The sequence below is a fragment of the Anthonomus grandis genome, chromosome 15, assembly GCF_022605725.1.
Source record: "Anthonomus grandis grandis chromosome 15, icAntGran1.3, whole genome shotgun sequence".
Lineage (NCBI taxonomy): Eukaryota > Metazoa > Arthropoda > Insecta > Coleoptera > Curculionidae > Anthonomus > Anthonomus grandis.
Window position 1 is genome coordinate 9,896,568 of NC_065560.1, and position 19,319 is coordinate 9,915,886.

The following is a 19,319-nucleotide window of genomic DNA, read 5'->3' on the forward strand; positions in this document are numbered from 1 at the left end:
TTATCATATTACTTTAAAATGTTATTTATACTACTAAATTGTTAAGAAAAAAAATCGCATCTTATATAAGAGGAGCATAAGCCACCAAAACGATCTTTTGATTAGAACCAAAAAAAAACAGAACTATCATCTAACAAACCCCTCAAAATCTATAAGTGCCTATTCCCAAATTCATTCATTGAATCAATCGTCAACATAGGCGGTCCTTCGAGCCGGACGCACCGCCTCGCGCTCTTATGCCGAACATACATAAAAGCTATCCTAGATCGACGGTTTGCCAGACCGCGCCCCCTCGCAGACAATCTGGAAGCTTATCAGCGTATGTAGCGGTATCAAACAGTTGTCTCCGAACTGTAAGATTGTCGAGTCCGGAGGTTGTTTGTTTTGGTTTTTCATATTTGAGACACTTGTGCCTTTCGGACTATGCGAACGACGTGAACCGTGATTTTTCTGGTGAACAATTTTTTTATAAAAAAAAAATTAAAATAAAACAAAAACATTGAAAGTATGGCACTTGAATTGAGCTGTCACGCGGCGATGCCTTTGGACTTTAGTAGTCAGAGGGAAACCAGCAGAAGTCCGGAACTGAATGTGTCGGACTCGGCTCCGGTGAGTCCGTTGGCATCTGAGAGTGCGGGAAGTAGCGCTTTTACGGTTGTTACCCCAAAGGGGAGAGATAAAAGTAAGTTTTTTAATTAAATATATTGATCTTTATCCATTTTTTTAAAAGTAAGAATATATTTACAAGTTGATATTTAGGATAAATTTTAACATAACTTTAAACCAAGAAGAATTACCATGACATAAAATTTTAAGAAATAAAATATCCACTAACTTTGTTGGATATGCGAAAATTATGGCTAAATTTAATTTTAAGTATGCACCATTATTAACTTGTTTATTCTTAAAGATACGCAGAAAGATACGCAGAAAGATTATTAAATGTAAGCAAAAGAAAAAAGGAATTTCATTCACAAGGATTCGCATTCACATTCACATTTTCGGTGCTTGTAATTTATTGCTGTAATTTCTTAGTGTCAAATAACGTCTTTTTATTATTATTTACAATTGTTAGTTTAATTTTTAAAACTTTACCAAACTCCGCTTAGGTGTCTTCACTTAAATCCAAAACTGTGATAATAGAATGAAATAAATTATTGTGCGCCTCGAGCCAGAAAAATGCTATACCTATTTTAAAACTATTTAAAATTCTATCTTATCTGTTTCCTTTACCTTTTACTGGTCAAGGGTTTATTGACACTTCAATCAGTCAGGATATCCTAAGCCTAAGCTAAAAAAATACTAAGAATGTCATATACGGTCTTAAGTCTAAAAATAACGTTAATGGAAAGAATTGAATTATTGTGTATAGCCTCTGGCTAACATTCCTTCATTGGCTAAAGTTGTGTTTAGTACTTGTTTTTAAATAGTCACTTTTACTAGCCAAAAGTGACATTATATAAATTATTAAAAACTATGCGCATGTAGAAAATAAGCACTATGTTATCCTAATCAACAAAAAAAAATGCGTCAACTTTGACAATGTCACCATCTTGGTATCTTCTTAAAACTAAAGAAATTCACAATAGTGCAGATTTAGTTTAAGGCATCCTATACGCATTGGCTTTATAACAGTTTGATTTTGTATAAATTACTATATTATCTGCATCAAATAAAGATTATAGAAATTATTGAATCACGTCAAAATGATCTGGGGAACACAAGGCATTAAAAGGCAATGAAATGGAAATTTGAAAAATATTCAAATTAAAGGCATCTGAATTTATTTTAGTATTGCTGTACAAAAAATTATTAAACACTCAAAAATGCCTAGTACTGTACTAAAGGCTTAATAATTTAAAGTAGTAAAACATAAAAATTTGAAAAAAATAGAAAAGAAAAACTCCTTGTTAATAGAATGTATAACCGACCACTCCTTTTTTTTAATAACAGCTAGAAATCTGTTTGATATGCTCCCAATTAAATTGTTAATATCGTTTGGCTCAGTTTGTAGCCATTGCTCTTGCATATTTTTCAGCAGTTCTTTCCTTGCTTGAAACTCCTGGATTTAAAACATGCTTCTTCCACATATTCCAAATATGCTAGGTAGGACTTAGGTCTGGTGACTGCACAGGCCATGTCAAATTCTGATAATGTGCTGCTTTTCTAGCAGTTCTTGCGGACGTGCAAGTACAAAATTTACATAAAATTCGCGTGAATGAACAATAGGTTCCACAATTTGTCAATTGATACCGAGATTCGTTTGCTGTTAAAAACCCTTTCATGAGAACCAGATTAGTGCGAAAACCCATAGAAACTCCAGCGCAAATCATCAGTTGAGGTTCCGTTTTAGTACCTCAACTTCTTGAATGATTTGTAAGCGACATACTTTGCCAGGTTCACTACTACTTCAGCTTTCTTGAATCAGAACTTAAATTAAACCATGATTAATTGGTAAAAAGAATGAATGAGTATTCACGCTCTTGCTTATTTTGATGTTCTTTTTTGCATTTTCACGGATTAGTACTGAAGCTCTAACTGAACGTCTGGCGTGAATATTGTTTTCATGTAACCCGGCGTTTCTTAGTGTTTAAGCAGCGACATTAACGCCACGAACATTTTGAAACTCACTTTTTGGCAGTAACATTGGGGTTTCGTAACACTTAAAATCTATCGTATATTTTCTGTCGTTTGTATATGACCGGTAAGTTTTTCTCTTACATCACCAATCTCTTGAAATCTCTTGGTAGAATTTATACCTTCTGCGTTGTTGCTGATGTCCATACTTCGCTGCATTTGTATGCTGACTATATTGCAGGCACAATCAAAACAATTACTTATTTCACTAGCAGAAAAAATGGCACTGAAAATATTTTTCAGTTTAATATGATAAATGTGATGAGGCTTGTTCAAAGAAATATCCAACAAATAATAAACACAATTGATCTGGGAATTTTTTTTGTAAATACATTTTTTCCTTGTCCCCTAGACTATTTTATTGTGATTAAAACAATAGATTTTTTTTTTAAAAAGCATTTTGGATAAAATTAGGAATCCTAATTATATATTTTTAATAAATTTAATTCTTTTATACTTCTAGCAACATTTTTCGATTAGGTTTTTTTTTGGCTCTACCCTAAATAATTTTAAATCGCATTGTAATACTTAAAAGCCTAAAAATTTCAAGTAAGTATATATAGATTCCAAATTTGCATTCTAGTAAATAGTTATATATTTTTATTTAAAAAAAAATTGTGACATCCCAAATAGGTTTGCAATTATTTTTTCCGATAAATCTGATTGAAAGGAGCATTGGTTATAATTTTAAAGGAAATGGTGCATATATTGTTGGATATAAATGTTGGGTATATTTAAATATACTATAACATGTAAATAAAAAAATATTATGAAATAGGGACGAGTAGAAAAGAGTTCATTCACTTTATTTTATGTCCTATTTTCCTAGAAAATAATATAAAATACTCTTTCCACTTAAGACTATATTACATACTACTATAATTTAGCACTTAATATATTTAATTAATAAAGGCTGGAAACTACAGACAAATTTCTAACTCTGTGGATCTTATTCTATTGAAATAGTTAGGTACATTTATCCTTTATTCCTTATTCAATAAGTAATAAGCTTTGAATAAATAATTAAATAAATATTATATATATATAGTTGGCTACTTATTATTCCAAACAAGTAAAAGTTGGTCGAACTTTTCTCTAGATGATAAAATTTAAAAAATTAAAATGGAAATAAATAATAAAAAAAATATATCGTTTTTTAATTTCGATACAATATTGTTGAAGGAAAAAAAGAACATTCTAAAATAATTGATAAAAACAGAGAATATGGACCAAACATTTTTTTTTTAATTACTAGAAGTATGTTTTTTACATTTTAAAAATACATATTATATTTTTTTTGAGAAATTAATTTCTTTCATAACAGGGCATATCTGATTAAAATTACGCGGATAAATTGTAAAACAGCCTGTAGTTTTGTGCCTCTAGAAGATCAGAGCTTATGATGTTTGATCTTGACAGACCTTACTTAGGATAGGACCTTGACTTAGGATAGGAAACCTAGAAAACTAAAAACAACATCATCAGAGAAAAAGTTCTAATTAGTTGTGTCACATAAGCACTTAAAGTTTAGAAAATTTTTGTCTCCTCAAATACAGCATAATTTTTCACCTTATTTATATTTACAAAGTGAATTCAGTTATTGTTTCCATTGAAAGGAATATTAGCGATTCTACTATATTATTTACTAAACATTCTGCCGATCTCGAAAATATATCTCTTTTAATAACTAAAGCTTACTTTATGCATAACATAAATGGATACGTTTCAAGTTTTTACAAAAACGTTGTTTCTTCTTAAACGCTTTGTTTATTGTTTATTGGAATAATCAATTCAGATGAAAAAGCGTTTTCACTATTTAATTTTTTAATAATAGCCTGAGAAACATCGCTATAATCAGTGTTAATATGATTTCTAGGAACTTTACTACGTTAGCCTATCATGTCGACCTCATTGTTTAAAGAGCTTTTCTAAGCCGAGAGCTAATGTTTGGTAAACTGTTTAAGTGTTTGGGTCTATTTTTCAATATAGAAATAAACGCTACACAGTAAAACGTTCCTTTCGATCGACCCATTTCTCAAAATCTTTCCCTTGTTATCCGTTACACATACTCAAACCCAAGATTTTATTGGGAGTCTCTGGGCACGTGAAATTCTCGCTTCGACGGAAATCTTTCACACCAGCCGCGAGCCGAACTCCCGGAAATCTATATAACAAATCTAATAAGCGAACGCCGGGCTTTACGAGAACCGGTTCCCCTGGGATCCGCCTGACGCCAAATCATAATTAGGGCAAAGGGAATCAAGTGAAAAAAGTGGGGTATGTACGTGATAGGCGTTCTCCGGGCGGTTTTTCACTTTGGAAAAACCTAATTGAAGAGCGGGATATTTGGATGGGAACGTTAAGGTTGAATAAAAATAATTTCCGTTTGTTTAAATAGATATTTTTGTTATTGAAAGAGACGTAGTTCATGAACCTACCTCTTTTTGGTTCCTTTTCATTTACTAATACTGTCTTGTCTCAGAAATTAATGAAATAATATAAATTAATTAATAATAATGCTTTAATGTCAAAAAAAATTTACAATAAGTAAAACTAAACAATGCAAAAATACAATACTTTATAGAATTTAACAAAATTGTATGAAAAAAGAAAAATCAATATTCACTAAAAGGTATGTAAGGTCAAAAGGTTTTTATTTCATTTTCTTATTTTGAATAAAAAGTGTGTGGGAAATGTAAATTTAAGTATCAAAGCTCTCTCCAGTAAGTACGATTTTATTGCTTTGCGAAATCACGGAAAAGGAAGTATGGACTTTATTTCTATTAGCAGATGATTATGTATTTTTTTCGCGTTATAAATAATCGAATTATTGATTAGCCCTAAGCAAGGGATTAGAAGACAAAGATTATGCTCTGGGTTACTAAGTGGGTACCTGTATATTAGCGTTTCTGAAGTAGCTGTAACGTGCTTACGTTTTAAACATACAGATTTAAGTATGAATAAGAAAGGAAGTGTTAAAATGTTGAATCTTTTAAAAAAATCTACTGTTTAGCTCAAGTGAGTAATAATCAATTATTTTTTGGAGCTTCAAAATACGCTAAAACTGAGTAACGTAACACATTCCCCAGAATGGAAGGGCTTAACATAAATGCGACTAAAATGGGCGTAATATACTGTTTTAGAAGTGGATTAATTAATCTTCTTAGAAACTGATAGCGCAAAACATGAAGAGCTAATTTTTTTTTTTATAAAGCAATAATATATAAGTCCCATCCACAACAAGCCTCAAGAATTTTACTGCATCGACGACGTGTTAAATGGTGTTATTTAGTATCAAAGATTGCAACGTACTCTCATAAGATAAAGCCTTGTAGGTACAGTTAATAATCTCTAATTTTTTTTTGGCAAAAATAGGCCCTTAAAGGAAATCTTAACCCTTAAGTACGGACACTTGTTTTTCGAACAGTAATACTGACAGGGAGTCTCGTAGACTCCTGTCAATATATATATAAATAAAAACTATAACAAAAGCCTGAATGTTATATTTATACATTATTACATCCAATACGTTTACCACACGTTTATTGAAAATACATATTTGTATATTATTTACGAAAAACTAACAAAAAAAGTTAAGATATAAAATTTTCAATTTCCAAAACATAATACAACTTAAGGGTGCTTATTCATAGAATATGTTGATCAAACCTAACTGTATCTAAAACATTGATAACATGAAACTAAAGTAAAGCTAAAAATAATAAAAAAAATCTAAAGTTGAAGGACAAAAAATCTGCAAATGAAACAGTAACGCTAATGTTTTAGACGTCTTCTGGACCATGACAACAGTTTATGCAACATTTACGTGAACACTGAAGGCATATGGGCTTTTTGCATGTTATACAGGTGTATGCAGTCTTTCTTCTCAATCGGGAAGGACAAACATAGCAGTATTTCCTGGTTTGTAGACGTTCTTCCTGAACTGGAGGCTCCGGTATACTCAAAATTCGACGAATTAGACCTTTTATATCTCTGCTAACATATGAATTTTCTAATCGATCTCTCATATGATTCTGAATCAACTGAGATGCTAAGGTTTTAATGAAAGTGAAACGGGACATATCATTATTAGGAAAGGAAGCATACATTATAAAAGAGTTTACACTGCAAATATCGACAATTTTATAAAAAATTGCCAATGGCCATCGTCGAGTTCGGCGACTACACGTATATTTAGCACATTTCTCATCCATGGCACCAACTCCTCCTTTCGTACAGTTATAAAAGGCATTTATTTCAGTCTTTCCTGTTGCTTCATCAGTTGCTTCACAATGGTGCATAGTTGATAAAATTCTAACTGCTTTATTTTTTTTAGGAGTATGTGAAACGATAGTCATATTTTTTGTAAGTCCGTACAGTGGCGGCTCGTGGGTCAATCTTCAGGGGTATCATTTTGGTTTGAAAACGTATAGTTTACTCTAATAGAAAAAAAAAACAAATCAAACTATTGATTTTTTAAAGTATTTGAAAGATCTTTTAGCATTTATATTTTAGATAAAAAATACAGACTTAGATAAAACTCAATAATCTTTACCGAAATATTTACCCTATTAAGCGGTAAAAATAACTTTAAATGCTTAAATCGTTTTCCGAAAATTAACTTTGCCTTTTTATTAGAGTAAATATTTTAAATAAAAATATAAGAAAAAGGGTATAAACAGGTTATCGAAACCACTCTACCCAGAATTATCGTACGTTTTGGAGATCGGCCGAAAATGCGTATAAATTTACAAAAAATATTTTTATCGGTTTATGTTGACTCGCCGCTTTTTGCAGGATAAGATTAAGTTGATGGGCATAGCAGTGAATAAAGTGTGCATTTGGGTATATTTCTTTAATTTTTGTTTGTACTCCTCCCAGTTTACCGCTCATGACTGATGCACCATCGTAACTTTGGGCAATTCATTTTTCAGGTGCTTGATTAATTTTTGATAATTGAAGTTCTTCCAATATTACATTAGTTAAATGTTGTGCTGTGGCACCTGAAGGGTTAACAAATTTCCAAAATCTTTCATGTACAATATCAGTTAATACATATCGCAATATGACAATCATCTGCGTTTTATTGAAGCTGTCTGTGATCTCATCTACTTGAATTGCCACAAAATTTGTCTGGCCAATCTCCTTAATTATATGAGTATGTACAATGGCTAACATTGATTCTAAAATATCGTTCCGAATTGTTTTTGATGTGCCTTTAAATACTGTACTTTTTTCAATATGTTCTTTAAACATTAAATCCAGTTCAGAAACAAAATCGATAAGGCCCAGAAAAATTCCAGGATTATTGGAGCTGATACTTTCGTCATGACCGCGCAATGCAATTTCGAAAACTCCGCAAAATTTTACACAGCCGATTAGTTTGTTTAAAATATACCTATTTATAGAAACCGATTCATTAAAGTCATGCACAGATTTACGATATACACTATCAAGTTTCTGTCATATGTTAACACCAAAGTATATAGTTTTCAACTGTTAGACTGTGTTAACACGTCCTAAACTTGCGTAACTCATTGATGAATTTGTATGAGTAGTGGAAGAAGCAAGCTTTGTAATTTTCACTTTTAAATGCTTAATGTCAATTACTCCGTTTTTCGCCCATACAGCGTCATTCGAAGACAGTAAACACGGGTAGCAAAAAAATTAGTAGCATTTCTCACACTGCAGGCACAAATCCAATCACACAAATTGTACATTGATTCTTTAAAATATTTTTGAATATCTTTACCCCTATCCTTTGTTGTTTGTTTTAAATTCATATTTGGTTTTGGTCAACCACTTTCCTTTTTCTCAAGCCGTCATAATTATTTAAATTAAAATCTGCTGGAACATCATAACTTAATGTTCCAGCAGATTTTAAGGCAATTATTTCGTGCGGGCGGCAAACAGTAACTATCTAAAACAAAACTGAAAACATTCATCCAGTCGGGCCGTCGACTACGTTGGCGATATAGGACTGAAAGGTGACTCTCACTCCCGCTCACGAAATGCTAATCTGCCTTCTTTGTTCTATTTTACATGCATTTCTTCATAAGCGGTAAGAACTGTATAGGGACAATTTAAAATACGGCCCAGCCACGGGACTTGTGATGCGCGCGAGGCCCGACGTTAATAATATATTTGTTTTGCCAATGCAGACTGCTTAGAGAATTTTATAATTCACAATGAAGTTTTAGATAAAAGATATTTATATTAAAATTGGTATTTTTATGAGATTATTTAAGGGGGGTCATTGACCAATTGACCCTAAGAAGGAGCCGCCACTGAGTCCGTAAAGCGTATCACCTTGCTTGCGATCTTTTCTAGGAAGAAGTTCAGGAGGAATCTCCTTTTTATTTTTTCTAAGGGTCCCCACAAATGTCAATTTATTTGCAAATAGGTGTTCGGCAAGTTCTACAGACGAAAACCAGTTGTCAGCAGTTATATTCCTATTGGAATTGTACAAACATTTGGCGAGCCTTATGACTGAGTTGGTTTACGAAGTTTTTTCTCTTCATTCGTCAATCCACGACCGTCACTTTCTTTGCCTGCATAAATATAGGCGTTGTATAAATATTGGGTTCTTGCATCTGTTAGTGCCATTATTTTTATGCCATACTTTTCTGGTTTAGAGGGAATGTACATCTTGAATCTACATCTGCCTCGAAATTCCACCAACATTTCATCTATGCAAGCATTCGCACCTATCGTATAGGAGTTTCTGGCATTTTCAATGAATAAGTCAAATAATTCACTTATAGCAGCTACTGGATTTTCCTTCTTTCGTTCTTCCCTGTCATCTGAATTGTCGAATCGTAAAGCTGTTAATAGTATGAGAAAACGCTCTTTAGACATTACTGCTCGAAAGACATCCCTGCCTGTACCATCAGTCGCAAAAATACTTCTTCATCGTTGGATTTGAAAATCGCAGTATATAACAATAAACCCAAAAGCGCCTCTAATTCCCTTATGCCAATGTTTACAAGCTCTGGTTTATTTTGCCGTTTATATTTTGTTCGCATGGAAGCTAATTTTTTGTTTGTCCACTTTAAAATCAGTTCAAACATCTGGGCAGGAAACAATTGACTGAAAAATGCCCTTGGATTAGTGTTATCACCTACAAAAACACGTACCGCTGGTAAACGTACAATATTATGCACTAAAGTACGTACATTTCTTGTGGGTTCATTTGTACTCCATTTGAATCTATTTTTCCCATAGAAGTATTTTTTTTCTTTTTTCTCCATTTCTGTTACATAAATGGTCACTGTCTAGTTTTTTATCACTACTATTTTTACTATCACTATCACTGCTAAAAACATCCATCTTTTGAGTTTCATTATGGTGTTCATAATTAGAGTCATCATCACTAAGCTCTTGTTCGCTTGCTGATTCATGCTCGCTCTCAACGTACTCATTTTCTTCGGGTTCAATGTCACTATTATCACTGTCTAGATTTTCATGCCACTTTCTAGCGATTTCTTCAAAGTTTGAGTCACGAACACTGACTTGTATGGATGTGCCAGGCTTTGAACTAGTCATGATAATAGAATAATAATAAAAATATTATTAACGTATACACTGACACGGAGTCTACCAGACTCCCAGGTGCGTATAACTTGAGCAAAAAAAAATCCAAGATACAGCCACTTTAACACGCTGCAGGCAACTAAAAATGCGGAAGGTACTTGCGCGGCAGACGCTAGAAAAATTTGTGGTGAGAGTAACAGTAAGAAATCTATGTCGCGGAGTCTGCTAGACTCCATGTTAGTAGTTAAGGGTTAATACTGTTCCAAAAGTTAGTGTATTTTATGAAAAGCCCAAAAACGAAAAGTTGCCATCCCTTTCCCCGTATTTTTGTGGAAAACTCAAAATTTTTGCAATCGATTTTTTACCATTTTTTGCCCGTGGGTTTTAATAAGAAGTGTCCGAAACAAAAAAAATTTATGATTAGACTGCCTAGAATTTTTATTCCAGGATCCTTTAGGCGCTAAAGTCACCTAAAATTACTTTTTCCAAAATTTCGTCCTAAAATAATTTTTTTTCACTGCTTTAAACATTTTCAACGTGTAGAACTCAAAAAAGCCCACAGAAATGATATATGCTTTTTTCCATTATAGATTTTTTAGTTTGTTGCACATCAAACGAATGATTAAGAACGATTAGTTCTTGTTTACATATATAAAAGTCCTATGATTGCCAGTTTCCATATGCCCTGAGTCCTGTATTAAGAAAATAACGCTTAGGATGTTATAGAATCCGACTTTTTAATTTTTGGAGCAGTGGATGATTAAAACATTTATAAAATAAAGTTAGCAATTATATATATCAATGGAAGCGCAAAATCTCGCTTACTGTATATACTATTATAATAAAACAAGTTGTATAACTTTGTATGTATATCTCTCATTTGACATGTAAAAAAAATCATTACACTGCAATAAAACATCAAAATAAACTTTTGGTGATTTTAACGGCCCTTTATCTTGTATGTTATTGCATGTACATACAGCGACTTACATGGGTAGAACCTGTAGTTAATTAATAATAATAATTTTTTCATACAGCAGTTTTGTAAGCTTTTTTGAGTTCTATACATTGAAAATGTTCGAACCAGAAAAAAACAAATTTTTAGGACAAAATTTAAAAAAAGTAATGTTAGGTGACTTTGGCGCACTCTATCTTCGGCGCATTTGATTTTACAGAAAAGATCTTGGAACCAAAAATTTTAGTTATAGAAGTGTATTATGTCAGATTATGTCAGATCTTGCAGTCTGACAGTAAGGGTCTCCAGATGTGGGGAATATCAACACTGACCTGGCTGACTATTCCTTAAATTTGAATGATGTAAGTTGCTTCCATAAATCTTCTTCTTTCCAACTCTTTGGATAAAATCTTTACTTCTCCTTAATAAATGTTGTGGCTGTTGAACAAAGACCTGTTCTGCTACTCCTGATCTGGACGTTGTTTTTTTGTCCTGGCTACCACTGGTCATTTTGTCATTTTGTCTACCACCTATGACTTTCCACTTTCACAGTCTAATAGGCATTATGGCTTGGTCTTCGATACAAATTTGATATGGTTCTCTTTGAAGTAAAGACAATCTTGAGGGGAATTTTAAAACTTAAGTACCTATCAAAGTTTTAAAAACTAAATCCCACACGCACAACAAAAAAACTATTATCAGCGTAATCCAGAGACCTCTGTCCAATACTGAGAAAAATTATTAAGCAAAAGGCTTAATTTTGTGATCTTATCAAAGCCATCGGTCCTGAGATGCCACTTAATATAATAAATACTCTGAACTAATTGTTAAGAAAACCTGATGAATATCTCCAAACAGGAACAAACTGGACTCACAAATCTAAAAAGGGATCAAGATCTTATCAACCAATAAAGGCAACAGTTATCATATACGCAGAAAAGTACAGCAACAAGGTTGAATAAAGGTGAATACAAACAAGTAACTAAAATTTCCATAACAATAATAGAGCGAAGAAATCACTGGGCTCTTAAAAAGTATTCTGCTTACACATACAGGCCAATACCTACATTACAACTTAAATCATTTTGGTTCAAGAAAGGTGAGAATAATTAAAACTCTGTATAGAAGGGCAGCCGCATTATCCAACAATATTGCTGACCTTAGGGAAATAGAAAATATCACCAAAGCCGAACGGGTTTCAAAGGAAACTAATAAAATCAACTATTAAGAAAGTAGCAGAGCTAATAAGGGAAGAGTCACAGAAACTGGAGGATACTACAGGATTTTTATTAATTCCGCATATCAAGGGAACTCAAAGGGAAAAATTTTGAAAAATTTTCAGAAAATTCAAAATCAAGACTGCATTAACTTGGAAGACAATCATATAAAGTTTAGTATTAAAGACTAAAACAAAATACCTATATAAGCCTGCAGAATAATTATTATTATTAGTTTACACTGGCAAAAATTAAAGATATATTTCAAATGAAATGTCGTGCTAAATTAAAAATAAAGACAATAAACAAAAGTACAGAAATTATATGTTAAAATAATTTTTTTAAGCATGTATTTAAAATAAATATTATTAATATCAGTACTATCAAACATCGCGTATTGTACTGTCATTGCACTGAAACATTTGTAAATGTCAATATTGTCGAATGAAACACTCGGAAATAAATGAGTCACTTTTGTTTGAAGTCCCTTGATTACACAGACCTACCTTGAAATTATGGTTTGTGTACAAACATCGATGGGGATTTGATTTTTCTTATACCGGAAATCTACGTCACTTCACCTTTATTTGTGATTGTCAAGAAACTAATCTATTAAACTAATTTATAACATATTGCAATATATAACAGACACACACTACTTTCACACTGGAATTATTATAAAATAGATCATTTTTATATTAACTACTAACAAAAATTACTTTCGCTTGTATGAATTTAATATTTTGTCTACATTAAAAAAACATGAATACTATCCATTTTGGTTATGCTAAAAAACTGTAAAAAAACAACTCACGGCTCCAAAAATCATTATTTAAATTACTTCACCTTTGTTTAGCGACACCTATGTCACTGCTACGCTCTGTTACTAAATTATTTTAAGCACACATTTGTCTTCAAATTTTTTACTAAGTGGTGTCATACAAGCATCTCAAGTTTCGCCATCTGGATCCCATTTTCACACCGTTTTTATCTGATTGCAAAACATTATATTAAATAGTAACCATATTTTTTCAGTTGTAGCTCTTAATCTGGTTACGACAATAATAAAATAAGATTTACAATTGGACGGGCGAAAAATGTATTTTTTAGGATGCTTTAAATCCGTTATATGGCTGTGGTAGTGAAACAAAACCTATTGATTACTTTATTATGAACAAATTAAGTTTAAGCCAATTTTATTTGCTTGTCAGGCTTTTATGGGACAAGTCATTAGATATATATACTTATACATTAATGTATGACAATTTTAACGTCATTTTTTATTGCTGATCGTTACGTTTTTTTATATATCTAATTAATCTGATTTTTTTTTTAAATTCGTTTTAATACAAATATTTTGCTACAGTATCTTTTCCTCTTATTATAGAGACCAAGATCTAATGAGCTTATCAAGAATAAGGATTTCAAAGCCAAAGTGTGTTAAAAGACTGACTGACTGGTCTGTTCCTATTTTATCCTATTGTTATTGTTATTATTGTTCCTATTAATTAAAGAAATAGATATGTAAGTTTTTATAATATTGTTAAACATACATAACTCTTTTATTCAGGAGGTATAGTTAAAGAGAAACTTTAGCATATTTACATCCATATTGTAGTAATGTTTCGATTTGTAGATTTCTATTTCAAACAATCTGATTTTTTTTTTATAATTAGCCAAAGATCTTGTCTTTGTCTTGAAATATAGTACTTAAACCTCGTATAGCGACTGAGATTAAGATGCTTTTATATTAGGCTTCTTCTGGTTTTGGTCTTTCAAAGACGCACACATTATAGTTAAAATAGACTGTAAGGTGATTGATTTTGCCAATAAATTTATCGCTTAAATTATTGATTATCACTAAAGACAGTTAAATGAAGACCTGAAAATTAATTTAAAAACATTGAAATTAAACATAGCTGAATTCATTTTGGAAACACTGCTAAACACAAAAATTCATCGTAGTATAGTAGGGTTCAATAATGTATAACAATTTAAAGATTAAAAATATGAAATAACAAAAGAAAGTTTATAGAAGAGAAAAATCCTTGTTTATGGAGTATATGATTACTTCCGCTATTATTAATAGCTTAACATCTGTTTGACGTGCTTCTAAATGATTCATTAATGTCGTTCATACAGGTCTGCAACTTTTCCTTACCTGGCACAATATTCCATGATTTAAAACACGGCTTTTCAATAGATCCCAAACGTGTTCAATAGGATTTAAATCAGAAGATCGTGCAGGCCATGCCAACACCTGAGTATCGTCCTTGGGTTGCAGCATTTGATTCCGCCTTTCGTTTGCTATTAAACACCTTTTAATGGAAACCAAACTAGTATGGAAACCTATCGAAATTCCAGCAAAAATCATCAAAATTCCGCCTGGGTATTATGTTTGCTACTTGGTGCCAGGTGCTCGACACACCCTCAGCCTTTTTGATTTTTCGTCCCGCTCTCAGTTTTTCTTTTAGTTTATCAAATACGCTTTAAAGATTTTACACTATTTACTTAAGATCAACTAAAGCTTTCGTCAATTCAAGTCAATCTATTTTGTTTTTTTGTTATTAAGTTAGTAGCGCCCTACATCCTTATTTAGTAATTTAGGCACTAAGCAAATCCGAATATTTTATTTCTTACTTCTTCTTAAATTTTTACTTAAAAAAACTACGACTAAATTTTATTTCTTAATATTTAGAACATTACTTTGTGGAAATTTTTTTGTGGAATATCTAGTCTCAATAGACAAATAAAGCAATCCACATACATGGACTCGAAATATTATAACGAACATACGCGATAAAATCTTTTAATATTTTAAAACAAACTTGAATGATAAATTCTGAAACAGACGTATTAGTGTCCTTAAACTACATCCAGTAGCAATAAAATACAAAACTTCCTGTAATTTTGTAGTAGCGAATATTGCAATTTTTAAATGGGTATCTTTACATTGAATTTATGACTATAATTTCATTAAGAGAAAATTGAAATTAGTTCTGAACCATTTTTTGTGATCTTCTAGCGCTTTATCCTTTAGATGAGAGTTGGTATCCCTTAGTTTTTTTTACTTAATTCCTTTTTTATTTATCCGATTCATTTATTCTTTCAACTCGTCAACAATAGCTTCTATCATAAGTTTTATTACCTAATTTACTTTATTGCATTGCAGTGTTTTAATCTTATTCACTTGAATACTATACTCGACTAGAGTGCGAACAATTTTTGGGCAGTAGCGAGAATTTTTGTTACTAAACTACTTGATACTCGACTTAATTCTCAATATGATGAGGCACAATCAAAGGAACGTTCAAGATATAATAAACACAATTTACCTTAGAAACAATTTTTTTTTCTAAAAATATAACTGCTAACTAAAAATATTTTAATGTATGTAAATGCTTAGGCTTTAAATTCTAAAGCCGAGTAAAATAAATTTAATAATTAAAATTGGTAACGAAGAAATAGCTTGGTAGAATTCATGGTAAAACAACTATTTTGTCCGAAATATATGTATTTATGCATAACCTAATTGGATGTGATCCTTAAAGCAGCGTATATTTTTAATTGATATTTAATATATTTGATTATTGTAGATCTATTAATAATTTCTTACATTAACTGTGTGGTAACGAAAAGTAAATGAAATACTAAATTAACCTATATACTAAGTTTAACGCAAAAGATTAAAGAGGTTCAGGAAAATCGGTATAAACTATCTATATCTAAGTTCTCTGCTTCTTTCTGTTTTCTGCTAACATTGATATTACTTTAACTCGATGAGAGGTAATTAAAAAAAATACTTGGGTAGCCTTAAAAAACTTGAATGCATAGCATAATATTTGGCAAAACCCAATGATATAAATAATTAACTTGCCGCATACTTCAATGCTGCACAAATAAAGTGAGCTTTTATTCAAATATTTCTTACGACAAGAATTTAAAATTTAACTCTGAAATATAGCAGTCCTTACATTGCTATGTATATAACCCATATTATGAATTGTTGTATAGAGATTGGCTATTTTTTCCATAAATGTAAAATTGCTGTAGGAAAACCGCTGCCGAAAGCATCAAATTCTGAAGGCCTTAATGAACTTCGCATTATTAGAATTTTTTGGATTTTCTTAAATATCACTCAATGTGTTATTAGAAAGAGTTATGACACCTCGGTAGCTTTTAATAAATGTATTGGATGATATATTTAGAGCATAAGATAATAAAATTAATACGATTTTAATGTCATTAGACTTTTTGAAGACATTTTGACACAGTGAATCACGATCTGTTGGTGGTCATATTGCATATTATGGATTTTACAGCGTATATCTTATGCTAAAATCATATTTATCCAACAAATTCCAATCAATATGCTGTAATATTATTTTTTATGTTTTCTGATGCATCTGGCGTTCCTCAGGGGTTGTGTTTGGGCCCCTTAATATTTCTTATTTGTACTTTTGACTTCGGAAATCATTGAACTTTTGTAAAATTCAAGCGTCTGCTGATAATACATATCAAAATAGGATATGACTAACAAGAAAAAAGAAGAAAGTTTTTCTTTCTGTTTTTATTTTAACTTTAAATACTCTTAATCATACAATTCTAATCATCGTTACTTTATTATTTTAATATATGTTTAGTTGTTTTTTTTCCTATTAACTTAGTATACTCTGTATTATTACGTATTTAGGTTGGTATCTGTAAGTAGGTTTTGGCTGTTGATACTGTGATTAAATAAGTAAATAATTAGATACATAAAAAAAAACACAAAAACCTAAATTATAGACTTAAAAGAATAACACTGAAAAAAGCACTACACAATTTGAATTTCTGAACAACAAAATACGCATAAATATCTAAAAAAAATTAATTAACTTAGAATGCAGCAATAATTTATTAATTAAAAAAAAACAACTTTAAACAAAAACAAGGAAAATCAATCCCAATGCGGCCCAAAATCGCACCCGAATTCATTATATTGTAGATATCCCCGTAAAATTTAATGCCGCCCGGTGGATTCATAAATTTTATGAGAACATTATTCGCGCATATTATGAGATTTTTATGTTAAATACCCGTAGTAGATTTGGCCCTCATTTTCGGCTCGTTTATTATTTTATCAATAAGCGCGCATTTAAATTATGCATTTATGTCCGTACCATATTGAACCGTTGCGACGCCGTTATAAATAGAAATATTTTAAAATAAATCAGTTCGATTTTTACAGGCATAATAAAAATACATAAATGAGACAATATGGCGACTGATAAATACGTGCAACCGGGCCCAATAATGTGTGTTTAAACATTTTGATATCGAATTTACTAACCAATCGCATGGAACTCTGTCAATATTAGGGCTCTTTCATAATATATGAAATTGACCGCCTTGTGTCAATATTTAGATAAGCGATGATAAAAAGTATTGGGGCTTACTTGTATCTAGAAATATTTATGCGATTTTTGTTATGTATTTTTAAATTGGTGTATGTACATATGAGTACACATAAAAAAATGGTATTTATTATTTAGTAAATACTAACTATTGGCAAGATAAGAAAAAAATCATATAAACTAATAACTACCCTACTTACCTATTAATAATGAGTTATAGATATTTATTAATAAATATTATAATTTTAGAAATATCGTTGACGCAACAACTGATTTTGCATCACCATTGAAACTTATTTCGGCAATACCTTAACTGGTTTTTCTTAGAAATATTTTGTGTATTTTTAAAACCCACAATTTATCTACATTGATCGCAGTGTTCAGTATGTCAAACCAATACAGGTCAAAAGCAAGAAAATAGAAAGTCTGACATATATGATGCTACCAGAATTTTACCATAAATTATAAATATATGAAATGCTAAACTGCAATAATTACAATTTCAGAATCAATTTTATAAAAGAAATAAATAAATAAAATTCCTAAAGAATAATAATAACTGTAAGGAACAGTCATGATAACATTTACACAGCAAACAATACCACAAAGTAATTAAGTCAAATGGGAACTATGAATATTTTTAGTCTTATTTTAAAAGAATTTAGTGGTAAAAACTTTGCAACATCTAACAAAACTTTAGGATACTTTACGGACATCCAATATCATCTTAAAATCTTCCTAAACGCCAGTAAGTTAAAGACTTTTTTGTTTAGTTGCTGTTGGGTAATTCATACTTAAATACCTCTGCATTTGCAAAGAGTCATCTAACTCAAACTCATTATACGCTGCAAATCGTGGATTTATTTGTTCTTTCCAATGTATATTTCGTACCTGAGGTGTTTGTATGTATGTACTAAATTAGTAATTATTTAAGTGTTATACGAAGAACGACTTGATGAGGCCTGTACTATTTTTTTGAGCATCTCTTTTGCACCTTCTATATTATCTGTGACAAGAACGATAGGTATCATCTGCAAATCTAGGGGGTAATTCGATAATGTCGAATAAAGGTCTGTTGTACTCCACTGACGTTTCTATCAAGACTCTATTTGCTTAAGATGACCATTTGTCCTTCTACCTTTACTAAAGCCGGCCTGTTCTCTTTATTGATAAAAATCTAATTTACTTTTGACTTAATAAATAGCTTATACAAATGGCAAAGGAGGCTTATCGGTCTATAGTTCTCAAGCTCGGTTATATCGCCTTTTTTATGGAGAAGAATTATTAAGGCATTGTTCTAATAAAAATAGGTTAAATAAATCTTTCATTCATTTTAGTAGCCTTTTTCCTTCGAGATTTATAGCGTCTGACACTATGTCGTCTTTACCTAGGTCTTTGTTATTTTTATAGGTATCCCTCAAGCCCATATATGCACAATATATATGGGTCCTCTCATTAAGTCAAATACTCTGTGTACCTTAGACGAATGCCCTCATGACAAAAGGGTATAAAAGTAATATCGGCGAATATATAGTGATTGAGGTTTCTCAGAACAAACAAAATTTTTATTCAGCCTCTTTA

General features: G+C 31.2%; 1 protein-coding gene across 2 annotated transcripts in view; it reads left to right on the forward strand.

Moving 5' to 3' along the window:
- The first annotated feature begins 343 nt into the window (after positions 1-343).
- The window catches only part of LOC126744840 (zinc finger protein Gfi-1b), a 189,296-nt gene continuing 170,320 nt past the window's right edge, over positions 344-19,319 (forward strand). Inside the window, exon 1 of one of the 2 annotated variants that reach the window (XM_050452399.1) lies at positions 344-682. In XM_050452399.1, the coding sequence (XP_050308356.1) occupies positions 508-682 (175 nt within the window). In that variant the 5' untranslated portion in view covers positions 344-507. The remainder of the gene's footprint in view (positions 683-19,319) is intronic. The other variant, XM_050452398.1, reaches the window with a different exon arrangement.